This window comes from Gasterosteus aculeatus, chromosome 11 (assembly GCF_964276395.1).
Source record: "Gasterosteus aculeatus chromosome 11, fGasAcu3.hap1.1, whole genome shotgun sequence".
Classification (NCBI taxonomy): domain Eukaryota; kingdom Metazoa; phylum Chordata; class Actinopteri; order Perciformes; family Gasterosteidae; genus Gasterosteus; species Gasterosteus aculeatus.
This window is the reverse complement of record NC_135699.1, coordinates 3,334,028-3,353,734: the sequence shown is the minus strand read 5'-3', so window position 1 is coordinate 3,353,734 and position 19,707 is coordinate 3,334,028. Positions and strand designations below refer to the sequence as shown.

The 19,707-nt window shown below is 45.3% G+C and overlaps 1 protein-coding gene across 2 annotated transcripts in view; it reads right to left on the bottom strand.

Moving 5' to 3' along the window:
• The window catches only part of igf2bp1 (insulin-like growth factor 2 mRNA binding protein 1), a 28,325-nt gene that overhangs the window by 7,500 nt on the left and 1,118 nt on the right, over positions 1–19,707 (bottom strand). For both annotated transcript variants that reach the window (XM_040191519.2, XM_040191520.2), the window contains exons 2-3: positions 19,126–19,186; positions 535–583 (exon numbers count right to left, since the gene is read on the bottom strand). In XM_040191519.2, the coding sequence (XP_040047453.1) occupies positions 535–583; positions 19,126–19,186 (110 nt within the window). The remainder of the gene's footprint in view (positions 1–534; positions 584–19,125; positions 19,187–19,707) is intronic.

The following is a 19,707-nucleotide window of genomic DNA, read 5'->3' as shown; positions in this document are numbered from 1 at the left end:
GAGCCTTTTTATTTTGTGTGGAAGACATCAAATATGATGATATATCAGATGTGATTCACAGGGTTGGGCACTCATTTCCTTACATGTTGGGCAGGAGCCCCCAACGGGTCATAGATGTGCATTAATGCACTTGGTACCCAGTTGCACTCATGTTTTAAGGGGATTAGATATACTTAGTAAAAAGGGTCATCTGGGCTATGAAAAGAAATGTCCACAAAATAGTAATAAACTGGCAGAGAAAGTGAAACAAAAGTAGGAATTCGTTCAGATTCCAACCCTTGGAGCTCTGCAGTCACGTGACTTTTGGTCTCAGCTCAGTGAATTGTGGCTTCTTAGGAGCTTAGAGACAACGTTATTTAAATGAGTTTGAGGTCAACAGTTTATTTGGGTTTGGAGGTCTGAAATGACACATGTAGAATGAAATCTGTTTGATGACAGACCCCTGTGCAAACCAGACCTGGGTGGAACCGGATGCTTCACAGAAAACGACCAGTCATGATCCAAAGAAACAAAAAAGAGGAAATAGGAACTGACCTCCCACTGCAGGTGAGGTGGAATGTTTCTGATCTGCAGTTTCCTGGTCCTGTGGAGAGAAGGCGGAGACGGTTACACTTTAAACACCTTTAAAAGTCACTTCGGGATATCTCGGGAGGGGGAGGGCAGGTCGTCCTTGATCACTCGTCCCCAGGTATCACGAGGTGTGAAGCCAAAGTGACCGTTGAAACAAACGACGGGGGGCTGCGTGACCTCCAGCTGATGGACAGACACGATGTCCCCACGCAGCCGTTTACACTGCTAATGGAAGGTAGTATCCACATTATATTGTCTGCCGGCCATCAAGCAGACACAGACTCCCTTTTTGTTTTTAAATCTTCCAACCATCTTCCTGCGGGTAGAAGGAGCTGTGTCTGTGTGAGACTCTTCCGATCAGAAACGTGGGCTTTCAGTTTGGGCCTTAACCTCTGCAAGTCAAGGGGTCCTTCGACAGGGGGTCCACAAGCCCAATGGGGGGCTGCAGAGGTTTAAGCATGCAGTATGTTGATTAGAAAATCTACTGTGAATGTAAGAGTCACTGTTGGTTTGTTCATTTACACCAATGACTGAAACTCAACTTGGGGTCCCGAGCGCTACTGAGGAGGCAGAGTTCTTCATTCTACAAAGAGTAGCTTTCATCACACGCACACATCTGCACCGCCACCTGCCTGAACCCAGATCCATGGTCACATTAACGGGACAGAGGATGTTCCATGTACACACACTGTAAAGCTGTCTGAGGCAAATTTGTGCCACACGGGGCCATTTCTTCCATCTGTTACGTCAGTGCTGCACCTTTGACCCTTTGCTGCCCCCCCTCCCCCTTTTCCCCACTGGCATTACTGCGGCCCTCCATCTTTACCCACCCTTCATATGACCCCGCACCCCACCCAGCTGAGCATCAACGGGCCAACAGCATGCAACCCCCCCATCTCCCATGCTAAAACCAAACCCCCCAAGGAGGCGCTCCGGCACAGATGAATAGGGTTTTTGTGCATCCACAATACCTGATGTCCCCCATCCCCCCCCCAGAGACCCTGTGATCGCCGATCAATGCTTTTCTATCCTCACTACCTCCAATCCACAACCTGCCAATCACAACCAAACTATATTTTACACATTGGAGGACTTTTACAGAACACATCAAGCCGCCACCACCCCGACACACAAGTCCCACCTGATCAACCCCCCATTATCCTCACCAACCCCCCCCCGTCCCGTCCCCACCCCCAAGCAACCAACAGTGAACTTGCTGGACCTGAGGCCTTTCCCATTGGATGTAACCATGGCAACGGATCAGGAATGGGCGGACGAAGATGATGAATGGGCGGGCGGATGGACAACAGAACGTGCTTCACATTTGCTTACTCGCTCCTTCACTCATCTGTCGTCTTTCTTTTTGTTTTCGTGGTTTTGAACATCTTTGCCTTTAACCACCGTGGTCGACGGGTCCGCCACCATCTGTCAACCTGGGATAATGCTAAGCTACCACTCGAGCGGCTTCCATGCTTCAGTGGTGCGTAGCCCGGAGAGAATAACAAAGCTCAATAGAATCACGAGGGAGTGTGAATGTCAACACGTTCCATTTGAAGTAAATGTGGAAATCTAGACACAACAACCCCGACCAGTGCTGTGCGAAACGCCACGTCAGCAAAGCTCAAAAACATGGAACAAAAACAAGCTGTTGCTGTTTCCTTCGCATGGATTAAATCCATGCTAGTTTCAGGCCTCCAGTCAAACAAAGGGAGCGGCGAAAAACAAAGAAGAAGCCAAGAGAATGAAAAGGGTCTTCATGGAGGAGGAGGTGGTGGAGAAGAGGAGAAAGCCGTCGCCTCTAGGAGGGGTCAATGGCCGAGGGTTAGAGTGCCTCAGACCAGACTGAGGGGGCCCTGGGACCACAGCGAGGCCAGTCTGTGTGTGTGGGTGTGTTTCACTTTACACTTTCATAGCCAAAACCTTCAGCTCCGTCCTACTTTTATCGATTAGCAGGGATACAACCACACGCTCATTACCACGCCGAAGACGAGGGGCTAATGGCTCATTACAGCTCCGGGCTAAGAGCTACACGCACATTGTTGCACGGCTGCTTAGAACGCCTTCAGCACAAAGGGTTTCAATGAATTCTACTGTCCAACTGAATCGGAGGTCCCTCTGATAAACGTTCTCAGGCTTTTATTGTGAAAGGTTGGAACATCTGGTCGGATCCGCCTGTGTGAGGTTAAGGCTGTCAACGAATATTCTATATTCAGCATTTGTTTAATTGTTGTCGTTCATTTAAACTGCGAGAGAGAGAGATCCATCAGTTCATTTACTTATTTTTGTGTAGGTGATACGTTTAAACTTAAATAAATGACCTATACAGGTAATTGTGTCTTCTTGTATTAATTTTTCCTGTTGTTGACGTGTCTAATGCGCAACCAGATATTCGAATATATTCGAATATATGTTTTTTTAAAGCGAATATTTGAACGTGTTCTGACAGCGCTGGTGAGGTTTGAGAGGACTGAAGTTTGCATTCATGCCCAATATGTATACTTAAACATTTCAGAAAACCTTGTAATGCAAAACAAATATTGTCATCCAGTGTTGGATCAAATAAAACCAGGAATTAGAGGGATGACGTGCGTGTGCGATATCTTACCACTCCCAGTAGGAATTTGCAACGCCATTAAAAGACAAAAGGAAGCGTGTTGGACTAATCCCTTTCCCATCAGAGCGCCCGCCACCCGGATGGGAGGCGTCGACTGCTTCTTTCACGTGCTACGAATATGTCACATTCTTTCCTCCTTGGGGACTTAAATGAGCGAAACATGCTGACGCTCTGACACTGCGGGAAAAAACAGCAAAAGCGAGCGCACAAAAACTGTTCCTGCTGCGACAACAGCCTTCTAATTCTGTCCAAAACGTTATAAAGAAGAAAGAACCGGCCATGTGTGGAAAACTGTCCCTTTAAGAGGTCGTTAAAATAAGATGATATAAAATGGCTCTGCTCTGGATGTATAACTACTACTAGCAAGGCACATGGTACACATGGTACACATGGTACACATGTGTACAGATGTGTACCATGTAGACATCAGCAGCTGCCGTCACAAACCCACAACAAACGCTGTCATAAAGGCTGAAACAGTCCCAAGTGCAGCCCCCCGCTGCACTTGGGACTCATAGTTCATAGTTCATATTTCATAAGAGCTACCTGGTCAGCATAAAATCGCAAATTAATTTTTCATCGCTACGGTGAGAACCGCAAGGGTACCAAATATCTCCACAGCGCCCCCCCCACAGCCGACTGGATAGGTAGGAACACCTCACGCTGTAGAGCCCCATCGCTCTCATCCTAACGTTGCTCCCTGGAGAGACGGCGGCCGACTCGTGCGGAGGAGAGCGGCCCGGCTGTGAGAGGAGACTCTTAAGGGTTTGTGTGACATGTGTGACATGTGGCAGGCGATGTGCAGAGTGAAAAGACACAAAGTCTCTCTTACAACACCGATCCAATAGAGTTGGTGTTTTTCAACTTGATATAAAAAGTAAGGACGGTTGCTCATTCCCATACAAAAAAAAAGTCCTGTCATTATTATTAAATATTTCAAATACTACATTTCCGTAGCTAGCAAACACGTGTTAGCTTTTGAGTTGAAAATATGAAATTCTCTCCACAACTATGGAAACGTAAGCAAATACACACAAAAGCCTGAGTAACACATTCAACGCTTCCCAACTTGTAACTAGCGTGCACTGCTGTAACCGCCATGCGCCAGCATCCGCCTCGGGCCATCGGGGCTCTGCAACAACGCTCCCATTTCATTCAGGTCCTGCAGCGTCTCATGAAGAACTAGGGGGACGCACGCCAGCGTAGCAGAAGTGAGACGAGGCATCACAGCAGAAGCATTACAGCCCCATGATAGCTGCCACCAATCCCTGATTGGCCCAGATTTATAGGGGAAAGGTCGTCTCCCCTCACCTACTGCGTCTCATTGGTTCACCAAACCCCCTTAAGGGGGGACGTGGCCAATCAAAGTTTAATAAAGACGCCACCATGAGCAATGCTGAGGGCCCTGACTGCTCCAAGGCTGTCTGCAAAGGCTCTCACATATGCAATATATATGTGTGTGTGTGTGTGTGTGTGTGTGTGTGTGTGTGTGTGTGTGTGTGTGTGTGTTGCATGAATAGCCTTCCCTTATGTTTTCAGTAATTTCACTAACGTATTATTACGGCAGTAATTATTTCCTTATTCTAGTTTAAAACAAAATGAAAATAAATAAACACCTGATATGGATGAAAGCCGCTTGTGGATTTACATATTGTGTATCCATAGAATATGATAGAATTGTATAAAGACTCTCTAATGAGACTTTATCATCTCTCTGTATATATAAATATATATTTATATTAAATTTTGATTTTTCTCTCCCAGATTTGGTATGACAGAGAGGGGGGGCTCGGGTCTGGAATTCATTCACGGTAGAGGGGGGGGTACAACAACAGGGGTCAAAGTTCAAGCTCAGTCTGCAGCTCGCGCGGCACGGCCTCCATTTTGCAGCGGCGAGATCTCCATTTTGAGAAGATGGAAGTGAGTCCGCCTCGTTGTGACGCAATTACGCCGACTGGCTCTTATTTGTAAGTCATTAAAATGCGCCGTTTCCACGCGCAACAGTGTAAAAGGAGTCGACCTGTATTTCCCGGACCGCGTAACATGCCGACCAACTGGAGCCCATTCAGCTGGTCTTGTTCGGCTCTTCCCGGCGGTGTCGCGCCCCCCTCCCCCCGCTCCACGGGCCATTCTGTGATGCCTATAACCCCTTCACACGCGGGACCCCCGCCGCCGGGCGTCGCCATACATACATACATAGAAACACATGGCAGTCCGTGTTTCCTTTGCCTTTCTGACCAGGAGGCGTGTGTCGAACATTCGCCTTTCGGAGTGACTAACTTGTCTTCCAGGCCGCAGCCGAAGACATGTTGGGTTTTTATGCCGCGATGGCGCGGCGGGGTGGGCGGAGCGAGTGATAAAATACAGGTGGATCCGCCCTGTGGACTTGGAGCCGGCTGCAAACAGCGTCCGTTACGCCTGAAACTGGCTGCTCGCCCCCGTGATTCATAACGGTTATAACGCCTCCGCGCCGCAGACGTAAAGTGTGTCTGAGGGGCGAACAAATCCCTGCTCGGCTTCTTCTTAGTTTCCACATGTGACCAGTGTTCTCCGCATAGACACACGTGACGCCTCACTGGCTCGTCTCTACGAGCGCACATACATGTGAGCGCCAGCGCGCGGCCATCTTAACCAACGCCCATTTACTACAACGAGTGCGGTCACGTGACAGCGGAAACCCCACCAGCGCAGATGGCGGAGGGGCGTCTTACTACGGCACAATAACGCCCTCATGCAGGACACCTGTACTATACCCCGCTGCTATCGCCCCATATACAGCCTCCCGATACAAATATTAAAGATAAGTGGCCGCTGTGGGCTTTTAAATGTCAGCTGTAGCCTCTCGTCCGTGTTCCAAGTCTGACAACACATGAAAAAGACAAGAACGCCCCCCCCCCCCCTTCAGCGCGCGCGCGCGTCGTTTCACACACACAGTCCACAGGTAGAAACGACGTGAACAAACGGACGCGCGCACGTCTCGTTTCACGAAAGACACGCGCTCCGTGGAGGAGAGAGCGCGCGTTTCATTCACTTAAGTGCGTAAAGAGTGCGTGGCAGTTCCTAGGAGGGATGGGGGAGATGGGGGAGGGGGTCATACTATAGAATGTAAGGCATGAGCATGGCAGCGGGGGAGGGTGGGGGAGGGTCGGGGGCACGCAGCGTTTCCTCTCCCGCTTTCACTGCTGGAAACACGGCTGCTCCTCCTCAAAGCCCCGCGCTGACACGGGGGGGACTGGGATAAATGCGCATTAAATAGCGTATTTTATGGACATTTAAACGGGAAAGTGCGGGAACCCGCACGTTCGATTCAGTTTCAATTTAAACGTCTGTGACGTAAAGGGAAAAAATGAACCGGGTGTCCGTTGAACATAATATTGTGCCACGTTCACCGTCCAAAAAAGGAGGGTTTGGTAACCGGATTTCTTTGTGTTAGAAATGTTTCTGTGACAAAGAACGCGGAAAAGAAGTGCAGCATGGCGGCGGAGGACGAACACAACCGTCCCTGTTACACAATTATAATGCAATTAAACAACCACAATTATTAAACGACCACAGAGGATCATTCGGATGTTTAAAGGAGATGCAGCAACGTAAAATAACGATAAACCCCAACTACTTTATTCATTAAAGAAACAAGACAGCTGGAACAATTACTGTCATAAAGGAAAACGACATATTAAATCAAGACTGACCTTTTTTTTTATTAAAGGGAAATTATTACAGTCTCATGTAAAAGATATGCAAAATATTTCAAGCCTCGTTATTCAAATCTGTCCATGTATGATTTGAATGTAATCAATACTAGTGATGCCGTCTTTATAACAAAGTCAATTGTATTATTATGGAAATGTGTTGTAAGACAACTGGTGGAAGGACGCTGTCCTGTACGGTCTCATTAGGTTAATGATAAAAACAGTACATGACAACTAAAAACCTTATTCAGTGAATAAAACTGTATTGAAAATACAACTCTTAATCCTTTTGTTCGAACAAAATAACCCCACTTGGAATTGGAATTGAATTAAGAAACATTTTATTTCCGATAACTATTAATGAGGAATGAATGAATTTGTGAGATATTATTCATCCAAATTTATTTTCGCTAACATAAGATTCATATTCAAATTATTTTAGGCAATGAGTGAAGCTGGAATTCTATATCGTTCCCAAAGATTTTTTGTAGGGAACAAAAAGATAACGAAAACCGAGAGCATTTGAATTAAGTAATTATATGTATCCAATATGTTAATACAACAGACTGATTTGAACAGATACAAGTTTTTTTCAAAAACGTTTTGATTTCAATACCTCATTTTTTTGATCGAGTAAAAAGCTAAATAGTCTGAAAAGAATGAGGAAGATGTAGGTGGTTTGGAATTAGCTGAAGGAACTGGTTTGTTGTTTGATTTGATGTTCTGTAATAAATGTATACATTTTATTTAATCCTTTACTAGTTTATAGAATGGCCTGATCTAAAAAAGTCAGTAAATCAATGTGAGGATTTTTCTGATCATTTTGCAATTCAGAGTGTTGAATCTGAATAGCAGAACTTTAACCAGCCTCTTACTAACACAGAGGGGCAGTGGAAACTGTGTCAATCTGGTCAGACAAAAAGCATTTATGTAGGAAGGTCTTCTTGATTACTAGAAACCCACAAAAGGTGTCATTCCCTCCTGAACAGCAACGCGAGAGACATACTGAGGGTCAGTTCCTGCACTGAGCGGATGCAAAGCGCTCCTCACTTTAAATAAAGTGGGAGAAGGATGAAGATGGGGAGGAAAGGAGGGGGGGGGGGGGTCCTGCTTTGTACACAGCAAAATTCTTAAGAGTTGATTTTCCGGTGTTAAATAACGCTTTGATAGGTTTGAAATGTAACTGTACAGTGTCACACTTCTTGGTGGTTTAACTCTACGTACTGTGGCGCATTGATTAGAGAGGATGAGCCGGGAACCACGAGGTTGGCGGTTCAAACCGAGCTCAAAAGCTCAAAAAGCTCAAAAGCTCCATGTCCCACGTCAAAGTGTCCCTGAGCAAGACACCTAACCCCTAATTGCCCCCCAGGCTAAATGAATGCAATGTAAGTCGCTTTGGATAAACGTGTCAGCTAAATGACCTGTAATGTATTTAACACTGAGCAGATTTATTTATGACACTTATTCCAAGTTAACTTGTTAACACTTGGTTGAGTGTTGATTGAACACAGATTGGGACAATATAAACACCAGCTTAAAGCTACAATTAAATCTCACAAAGTAGATTAAACTCTCTGAAATTCGCTGTGTATAATTGAGGGTGTGTGAGAGATACGTCAGCCTTGAGCTTATTTTGAATCAGCGAGGAACAGGGTGGGACGTCCGGCAGCCTATGAGGAGGCAGCGAGGAAAGGGGCCCGTCTATGACACACACACACACACACACACACACACACACACACACAGTTTCATTACCTCATTTGCTGCTTTGGACAGCAGAGGGCCAACTGAGTCACTGTACTGTACATTAATAATAAAGGAGTATTACTGGGGACGTTCACGCACTGATATGCATCATAATAGTTTAAAGTTTCCCGTAGCCTTTTCACGTCAATTCCAACACTTTAAAAAGATTCGTAAACCAAAAGCCTCCTTTTATTGTTACTAAAATGGATTATTGTGGTAAGAGAATCCATTCATCCTCACCATTGAATACGATCATATTGACAACCGTTTCCAGAGCAACACATGAAAACAAGTTTACAGAAAAGAAGAAGAAGGTTGCATATAGTGAGGACATTAACACACGTTTTTATCCTTATAGGAAGATGATTGATTGTGTTTACACTGGAATGTCTGTACATATTTACATTAGAGCTTCTCCGGACACGGCGGCACGGATTGAGGAAGTGTTTTTAAAGAATAAGACAACTGACGAAAGAAACAGCATGTTTTGGGGGGTTAAAGGGAGTTTTGCCATCAATAGATCCAAATCTGGATTCAAGGATTCTCTCAACATTTAATACTAAACCGTTAAAACCGTTGAGGCCTTTTCCTACTTTATATGAATTGTGTTACTGAAATGAAGTCCATCTTTTATGATATCACACAGAAGAGTCTGGTCAAACCTTTAGGTCTCTTATAGTATTCACTCATGCGAGTTACATGCAAGAGAAAGACACATTTTTAGTTTAAGGATAATAGTTAAAGGGAATTAAAACAGCGTTTGACTAGATTTCCTTTGCTTAATAGTTGAGGAAACATTTGGTTGTGGCATTTATTCACAACCTGTTAACTTTTATTTATTCCAAACTAGTTTGTCCATATCATTTAATTCAATATATCTATAAAATGCAAGATCCCATCCAGAAATCCTTTGGAAAGTGCAGCCAAAAATACTTGTTTAGCAGATATTTGGTTATTTGTAGAATTTTTAATTACAGATAAATTAAATCACCACATTTGTTTTCCGCCAATATGCACATAATTACTAAGGAATAAGTGCAATCATTTCTACATAAAGTTGATAATGCATTTAGAACATTTTTTTAAATAAATTGACAGGTACAAACTACAACTTATTCCTTATTATTAATTTACAAATGTAGAAAACCTGTTGGTAGAAAAGTGGTAACTTGAGAGGAAGGAGCAAGCGAACAAGTTATTTTTAACTTAAGTCGATGCTGAAACAAGCATGTGGGAGAATTAAAATTAAGAAAATATCAATAGACACCACAATTCCTAAGAGAATACATTGATGCCACTCAGCTTCCTCCCATCGGGTCATTGTGTCGGCTAACTGGACATTTAGCGTTTCCTAAGCTTTGTTATCGACACGCTGCTGACACTCCGGCGAAGGGAAGAAGAGCGACTCGGAGGCCCCAAAGATACATTTTAAACTGTCGTCTTCTTGGTTCTATTGCTCCCCCCTTCCCTCCCCCCCCCCGTGGAGATTCACGCTGTCAGAAGACTCCTTCTTGTCGTCTAAAACAAACGGGGCAGAGAGGGATCACGTGAGCGGGACAGTGGCTGTGATATGGCACACCCCTGGCTTTGAACACGCCCACTGGGGAGAGGGGGGGGAGGAATGAGACACCACCGCACGGGGGAGTGGACTACTCTCTCTGCTGCCTCTCTCTCCCTTCGCCTCCCCCCTCTGCAGCTCATGTGTGTCTGTGAGGGAGTGCGCGTGCGTCCACTGCACATGCCTGTGCATCAGACATGTGACCCGCAGGCATCGCCTCCATTTTAACTCTTTGAGAATCGCATTGCAGGGGAGCGATTGGGGGAGAGAGGGGAGGCGGGGGGAAGTAGAGGGGAGATGAGCCCCATCGTGGAGGCACAATATGAAGAAAAAATGAAATATATGATCGAGATTGGGAGGCAGAAAGACACACACTTAGACAACAAGTTGTGCACATCAGGCGCTTCAGTGTGTGTCCCTTGCGTTGCGCAGCCATTGGCCAGCTGCTCGGAGGTGTGAGAGTAGGCGGGTTCAAGCTCGTCTCTCTTAAAGCGACAACGTCTCTTCCTTGTTCACCCAAAGCAGCCAGGCAGAGTATTTGGTCATTGCCGGCATAGCAGCATGGGTTCATGTCTCCGTGTTTATTTATTGAACTTTTCCATCAGTCCAAATGACTAGCGAGATAAAACAGCAAACTATTTGTATGTATATTAACCAACAATTAGAATAATTGTCCACGTTCAAATAACATTCCAAGAATCTTACGCTGCGATGAATGCAGATAAAAATCTCTCCCACTGAAGACAACACAGATATTAGTGGGGTTTGCAGCCACCAGCTAACATCAGCCCCCATCCGCCGGTCAATAGGGTCTGCGTTATGACACAAACTAAAATATGCACATGAGAAAATCAGAAATATGATTTTACTGTGATCACTGAGATACAAAGCATGAATACAAAGAGAGACTACACTTCTCATAGAGCACTCCTTGTCCACTAACTCGCCCCTCGGTCCAAACATGCACAGCACTGGGCACGTGTCACTGCACCGCGTTCAGCTTCCTGCAGCTGCACAGCAGAGCTTTCCTCTTCCGCTGTCATTTTCCAATGTAGCTCTTTGATTCAGACGCTTATGCTGCTGAGCAGAGCTACAGTCCTACATTCACCTACATTCAGCTCTCAGTGGACGACACGTCGTGCTCTTCTCCTTCCGTCTTGTAAATCCGAACCATGTGCTTGTGCAGACTCTCGGCGGAGAAACCTCGCCGGAGCAGACGGCCTCCGCCGGTGAGTCATGGGGGAACACCGGCTCCAAAACGCTACCAAATCATTCCAGAATAAAACATATCTGCGGGCCTGAACTCTTTTCATTCTACATGAACAGGCTTCTAAAAGTGAAGAAAAGTTAAAAATATTCTGACCCCCTTGTGTGTACTTTGAGAGATGCGTTGAGACTAAAAAAAATAAATTAAAAAACACAATTAACTAAAGAAAGATGCTACATTTTCCATTTCAGAGGTATAATATATGGCATAAAAATAAAGCAAATGCAAACCACTTAGTTTGATTCAATAAGTCTGGAATACTTGTTCCATATATGTGTACACATATAAAAATGAAAGAAAACGAATTCTGTGAAACCAAACACGTGTGAGTAATGCGGCCCTCTGGACGTAGATCACACAACGTGGATCCAGAGAAAAGGAACCAGAGGAACATCCTCAATAAAGAAAGGGAACGCTGCTCTGTGATCAATGCCTCCACTCCTCCAGTTATTCATCACATGGACGTTGTTTGTTTGGGCGGAATCACAAACAAACCCGTCACTTTCCTCCACACGCCTTTGGAAGGAACATTGGATTGGAACAATGAGATCCGTTTACTGTGGTTCTAGGCTTCCTCTCTGGCTCCGGCATCACCACTTTTATCAAAAACGGCCGCAGGCGGCGCTCGGAGAGGCTCGGCCGTGCACTTAAGGGAGTCAGACCAAAACCACTGTTGAGTTGCATTGTGGGAAAAGAGGGAGTCTCCAAGTCGTGATGTATCCGTCTCTGCTACTTCGATTTGACACTTTCTTTTTTTAAATCTGTGTCTGAGACCATCAACATACTAAAAGTACAAAGCTAAATATAACTTAATATGAAGATAAATGCGTCTATCAGCTTCACAGCAGGGCTCCTGAGTCTTTAGGACTTTGGGTCGATGTAAATGCAGCATTAATAAGCTCAGAGGGCCATTTCTAATCGTTTCGATGGATTCACTGAAGCCCAATTTTCTAACATGGTATTAGTCATGTTAGTATAGTTATTAAACTGCATTTCGTTGCCTCAGTACTTGTACCCTGTGCAATGACAATGAAGTTGAATCTAATCTAATCTAATCTAATCTAAAATGTAGCCCTTTAATGTCCTCACTAAGAAAAAATAGTGGAAATGTGCATTTTTACTTTCTGGGAAATAATAATCGTATTTAATAATGTAATAATAATATTTTTTACAACCACATAGCTCAACAAAAATATAGGGGGGGGGCGGGGGAACGGATTGTTAAAAACAAAAGAAGAGAGAAACCAAAACCAATCAATATAGAGTTCCTTCATTAAGTGTTTTTTCCCTTCAGTTAATTATTTTGAAAAAAAACATTTCCATGGTTTTACCCCAATGAAAACTTTCTACAGGAAACAGAAATATGAAACTCCTGTAAATATTTTTGAGATATTAAACTGCTGCGGATGAAACTCATAATAGTAATAAAAAAAGCTTCAGTCTAACTGAATAGTCGTTACATTCCTTCTCCTGCAAGCTTTCGCTCTACTGCGCTTTGGAGCTTCTTGTCTGAACTGAAGTCAGACAGCAGCACAGCTTCCTCCTTTACATTTCTTTTTTCCAGGCTGAAACTTATTAATGATACTATCGTAATGATAGAAAAACATTGCAAGTCGGCCATATTGGCCCAAATGTGTTAAGTTTCAGTTTACAAAGACTTGTCAGTGGGTCATTTTAGTGTTTACAATAATGTTCCTCGTGCACAGCAAGACTCACTGCGCATGAGCAACTTCATTGTAGAGTCCTGTTCTGTGGCAGGAAAGGGCTCGCCGAGCTCTGGCCTTTCTGAAAAGTTTCCCCCGGGAAGCGCGTGGAGAAGAAAGTCTGTGTTCATGCAGAAAGGCCGAGCGACTCTTTATGGGAACTTTACTCAACTGACTTTAACAATCTGTAACGCACACATTCAGCCAGTGAGGGATCACAATCTCACCCATGAAACCGGTCTCCTGAAATGAACAACAACTGCCCTCATTCACAGAATACACTTACATATTACACCCCCACCAAGGCCCCCGGGAGGTGGGCTTCATTTTGTTTGACCTTGTTCTCGTCCTTTCGGCCTCTACATGGTCTCCTCTGCTCTCTGAACCGTGCATGGCGGAGTTACACCTCGATGTGCGTACACACAAACACACACACATAGAAACGCGTGCACTGATATCGAAATTCATACTCATTTATCGTCTACGTCAACCATGTTTCCAGATCGGCACGACCACCAATCGCAATCATTTGTACTATTGTCCTGTAGATTTGTACTTATTGGCTAGTTTTATCGTGCCAATGTGTTGTTTTCTTTTTTAATTTGGTTCTATGCGTTTGAATGCTTGTTTTACAAAAGGGTCTTTAGAGAATTCCGTAGCTTAGCATTAACAGTGTCATCATGTCGCCAAACAATTCTATTTCTCTCGGATTAAATTAACACAAACTACTTCTGTACAGTTCAATGGCAATACATGTAGAGATCCTTCTGACACAGATATCCACATATACAATACCATTAAAATAGAACTATTATTTCAGAAGGATGCAGATGAAACGGTGGACTTGTTTTAAAGTTTAAAGGAAAAATCTATTTTTTTTAAAAAAGCGACAGAAACACGAGGCCATTGTATCCATCTCACCAATAGTAAATGAGGAGTCCCCTGCTTCAGATTTCCACAATTTTTTTGACGTACTTATTAGACGTTCTGAGCACCAGATCCCAGTTACCATTAACAGGAAAAACACCAGATCCATTAACAGCACAACCGCGCAGAGAAAAACAAATATTCACCTCGGATTCTGCGGGGAACTTTACTTTTAAATGATACCAGCCCGTTTCAAAGAGCAGACCCGTAGTTCACGCGCAGCACGTCGCTGTGGAAGTCGACCGGAGAGAGAGGGGCCCTCTCTGCGTCCCCCGTGTACTCACACACATGCAGGAGGGGCCCCTCTACCACACAGACCGCGACCCCTGGGCCCCAACAAGCCCTCTTCTGTCTTTTACTAATTTCTGGCTCTTCCCCTTTACTGCTCCTCCTATTGTGTGTGTGTGTGTGTGTGTGTACGTCCATCCAGATGTGTGTGTGTGTGTGTGTGTGTGTACAGTAAAAGACAGCCAGAGCGAAGGAAGGGAAACAATATAGTAGGAGACCCAGAGACAGAGAGACAGATGGTTTAGAGGGGGAGTGGGAGGGGGAGGGCTTCTTAAAGAGACAGGACTCCCTTACCCCTTCACCTACATAGAGGCCTCCCTTCATCTCCGCTCTCCCTCACTTTCTCCTCGCTGAAGACTCTCGTCTTCCCCGTGGCTCCGGAATAAAGAACCTTTGTTTTGACGTTATTCCATCAACTTTGTCTTATGATTATTAGGTTTGATCACCTGCTAAAAATGGAAACATGTCATTAGATTGTACTCATCGGGTTTGAAACTCTCACCAGAGACAGAACGTGAACACAGCAGTAAACATGACGTCCACCACTATCAGTGAGAGTCCAGAAAACTAGCGCCTACATTTCCCATAATGCCCCTTCTTCAACCAGCCCCCACGGTGTCGTCAGGAGATCAACTAAGGGAGGTATGTAAGAAATGGACGCACATCCTCAGTGTTAATACAATTTAAAGTTCAGAGGAATAAAAACTAGATGCTGAATGTACTCTGCACCCATTGTTATTATTATTACTACAGCATTAACAGTAGGTTATACGGTGTTCATTCTTTATAAAGCATTATTGTCAATGGAATATTGTGTTTTGCAGGGACTTTTCTATTGGTGAAATAACTACATCTGCAGCAACAACTTTCTAGAATTTCAAAAGAAGAATATGTCGCAAGCCATTTGAGGTCTCTGACAATATGTGGCAGCCATCACAAAGTCAGCCATCAGACGAACGTCAGAGGTGAAGTTTAGGAGCAGGTGGTAATGTTTCATCGGAGGGGTGCGGAGGTCAACGGGAACTCTCTGGATACTCTGAGCACGGACAGAGAGGTTGGAGCAGAGTGTGTGTGAGCGCAGCAGAGAGCGAGCGAGGGGAGGAGCCGTCGTTCTGCAGGCCGAGCGACCGCCTCGTTTATAAGCCCCTGCCGCCCAGCGATTGGTCGCACCCCCCTCGCTCCCTCCGCCCACCGTCTCCTCCTCCTCCTCCTCCTCCTCCTCGATGGCCACGAGAGCGAAGACGAACCATAGCGTGCTGCTGCTTCCCCGTGTGTGTGAATGCGTGTGTAAGCTGCAGCTACTCGCACAGATACAGCTGGAGTGTGTTTGAAGTTGCAGCACACTTATATATACTGTGCACAAAGGGAAAGACGCTGCAAAGAAAAATAAGAGGAAATATATATTTCTAACATCTGCACAGTAAAAGATGTGTGGATCCTTGAGAGTTAGAGGACAAAAACTGGAAAGGCAAATTCCGAGGGCGTGAAAGATTCTTATAACACGACCTATGGAAAGAAAAAATGGACACAAAAGGCGCAGTTATTATTTGAACTGCTGACCTTTGTATTTCTATGAGACGGTACATTCCGGTGCACAGATGTTGCAGCGAGAGCAGAATCGCAGCAGCCCGTACAGTCAAAGTGTCTGCTTGGACCACCGTGACACCAATGAGACCCCGCGATGCCAACTCGCCCCCTCACCATGAAATGCATCCTGTATACTTTGCTAGGCAGATGTGCACTGACACCAGGCCTGTAGAGTCCATCACAATAAAGGAAACGGTTCAGTCGATTTGGAGGGAGGAGGATTCGACCACATTATGGCGTTGACCAAATTGAAACATCTCTAAAAGCTAAAATCTCAAGACTTATTCTTGTGGGATCAGAATGACTGGCTGTAAATGATGGTGTGGGAGGGGCTCGGCCACAGAGGGTGCAAAGGGGTCTGTACATTGGAAGGGTTTATAGCACTAAAATGAGCGTCAAAGGGCCGAGGTGAGGAAAAGAGTCCCACTCTACACACACTCAGTGAGCTGAGGTTCATCTTTGAGCAATAAAATAAAAAGCGTTTTGGTACAAGCCTGTGAGTACGTGGGTAATAGTTTTTGAAAGCTTAAAATGAGAAAATATTAAACGGGAAAGGTCATGAATGCGTGCCAGATAAGGAGTATATGAATATGTGAAAAAGTAAATGAAATGGGGAGACGCCAAACTTATCACGTCTCCTGTGCGTGATGTGCACATCCGAGTGTAACTGGAAAAATATTGATGGCTGGTATTGAAAATAAGAACTACCATGCAGTCAAAATCAAATCAAAACAAAACAAAATCAGATCTGACAAAATATGTAATTTAATGATATTTATTTGGATAATTTGAATACAAAAATAAATATTGTTGTTTGTAAATATTGGAATTTTTATCCCACTGTAGCCAACCCTCATATTTAAGTACATGGATCTCTGATGTGGTTTTCTGCAGTGGGATTTTTATATATTTATCAAATAGCTTCAAATGGACCGCTGCTTTTTATCTGGATCCTTCAGGAGGTTCAGAGATTCAGTGAACGCCTTCCACAGCCTTACAATAGGTTACACACACACACACACACACACACACACAGATGACCTCAGCCTGACATAAATTTCAATCAACTTGGTGGAGAATATTACGACAGCCTAAAAAATAAAACCTCTCCGTATCCATCTTCTGGCAGTCACATTTGATTCAGGCAGACATGCAAGTATAGTGCTCTCTATGGCTGTGGAAGGGTGGGGGAGGCCATGGGCGTCTCCCCCTGCAGCCTATAGGAGTATAGTGGGGGAGGGGGGACTCAACACAAACACTTATAGAATGGAAAGAACGAATTGAACGCTGCAACTTCCCTTTCCAGGACCCCCCCCCCCCCCCCCAAAATGAAGGGTTTCTTCCCTCTGAACACACACACACACACACACACTCTACAGCGTTTCAGATGTCCGCAGATTTGGTTTCCACCGACTTTTGATGACGTAGGGCTGGTAGGTGAAATTTGGGAAAACGTTTGTATACAATATTGCGACACCAGTTAACTGTAATCTACACAGGAATTAATCCTTGTTACATTTTATACACAAACACACAGTAAAAAAACAAACAAATAACCGCCTGTTTGCCCAAATGAGAATTCCCTGATTAATGTGTCTATTTACGGTTGTTCAACCAATTCGAAAACATTCACTCAACTCCACGTTGACTCAAATCACACAAAACTGTGGAACGAGGCTCCGCGTCGCCCACAGCTTCGCCATTTTGCCCTCGCTGCCCGACGTGGAGCGGCTCCTCTGCGTGGATGCACCACGTGGTGTGGAGGCCACGCGAGGCCCCCGGTCCACAAACCACCTCCAACGCCGCGGCTCCTCAGTACCACCGACACCGACAGAATGATTCACCCCCCGCCGCCATGTTGGTTTCCCAAACATGGAGAGCTGACTGTTGGACCTGAATCGACATGGTCGACTCACGTCGTCGGTCCACGTCGTCGTCCCCGCGCGGGGTTCCGACGCACAAACAGGTCGCCACGAGTCTCGCTGACGCGTTTTCACGTGGGGGGAGGGAGGCGCGCCCCCCCCCCCCCCCCCCCAAAAAACGCTCACAAATTCACCCAAATATCGCAAGATTATTGGGACGTTACACAAGGTGTTGCAAAGCGATTGTAATCAACGTTTACTAACCATGTATGTTGCCATGGCAAACACACAGGAGCGCGCGCGCTCACGTGAGGCCAAATGGCGGAACATGGCTCACTGAGCTCGTATCTGTGCCAAAGGTTACAGCCATGTTCGGTCTATAGGCGGGTTCCACAACCATGTCTCTTAGGGCAGCGGAGACACGGCGGAGTCCACGTTGTCCCCGGGACCGAGCCCAGTCCGAGCTACAGGTCCATTCAAACGCCGAGGGACTCAAGCGGCTTTCTAAGGACTGAAATCTGCACAACTGGCCCGTTTAACTCCACAGCTGGCAAAACATGCTCAGAAATAGTAATATTGTACAATATTAGTTATACATTAACCAAAAATACCGCTTTTACGCATAATGTATATTAACACTATCAAAATATTTATATAACTCCGCTATATCACACAAAGCATGTATATTTTGGCTGGATATATTTGACCACCACCCTTACAAAACGGCATTATCACGTTGCGTTCACGTGAATCCGTCAAAATGAACTAGTCATTTAAATTATTCGACGATTTTGCACAAAGCTCCACACTAATATATATATATATATATATATATATATATATATATATATACACACACACACATATATATATAAATATAAAAACACACGCACACACCCCAAAATAATTTCCAATTTAAGTTCCAACCCAGAGTTTGAAAAGAAAAGCTGCTGGGCGAAATCTTTACGACACACATTTCCCAAATGTAAGCAAAATGTCATTTTTTTAAAACCATGTTTTTCCTGCCGAGGTCCTCCGCTGCTTCCACCATTACTCAACCAACACGAGCCTTTGAGTGAAGAGGACCCCCCAGTTACAGATGTCACCGTTCACTCGCAGAGTCGAGGCTCCCCAGTAACATCCCCGACACGAGGGGCTCAACCCCCCCAGCAAAGGGCCTTTTGGTCAGGCAGACATGCGTTCAAAGTAGCTGCCATGCGCTGTGCATTATGACTCAATTACAGGCGATGCAACACATAACAGTGGTCTTTCTTTGGGGGGGGGGGGGGGGGGGGCATGCTGAATGTTTACCTTTGCTTCTTGGGGACGGAGTGCTCGACCTCAATACGTTTGCCTTGAAGTTCCACTTTACCTGAAAAATAATAAAAACGGGGTTCAAAAAGCACACGGTGGCTACACAGGTCAACCACAACTTACTGGGGGAGGGGGGGCAACATAACTTCATTCAGACCTGCGGCTTCTCAGAGAGGACGGGGGGGGGGGTCGCTAAAAACAGAAAGCTAATGGTGTCCGACGAGGAGCTACTGGGAGAAACGTTACGACCCTCATACCAATTACACGAGTGACACGTTACGTATTTCTGTCTTTGTCTCGTTTAAAGTCGACGTGCCATCTCGGGGAGTTTGGTGTTTCGGGCGAAGGGAAGGTGTGTGTGGGTGTGGGGGGGGGGGTGACATGGCGACATTGCCCCCCGTTACATGTCGTGTTAAATCCTGTGGTTTATTATTTGACAACAATAACCCCGGTCGACCGTTCGTGGTGGTGTGAGGTCCGTTTGGACGAGTCCACGCGGGGGCAGATCCCGGTCCATCTTTGTCCCGGTGGGGGCTCAAAGGGGGAGGGGAGGCTTCCTACTATACCACAGAAGAAGCC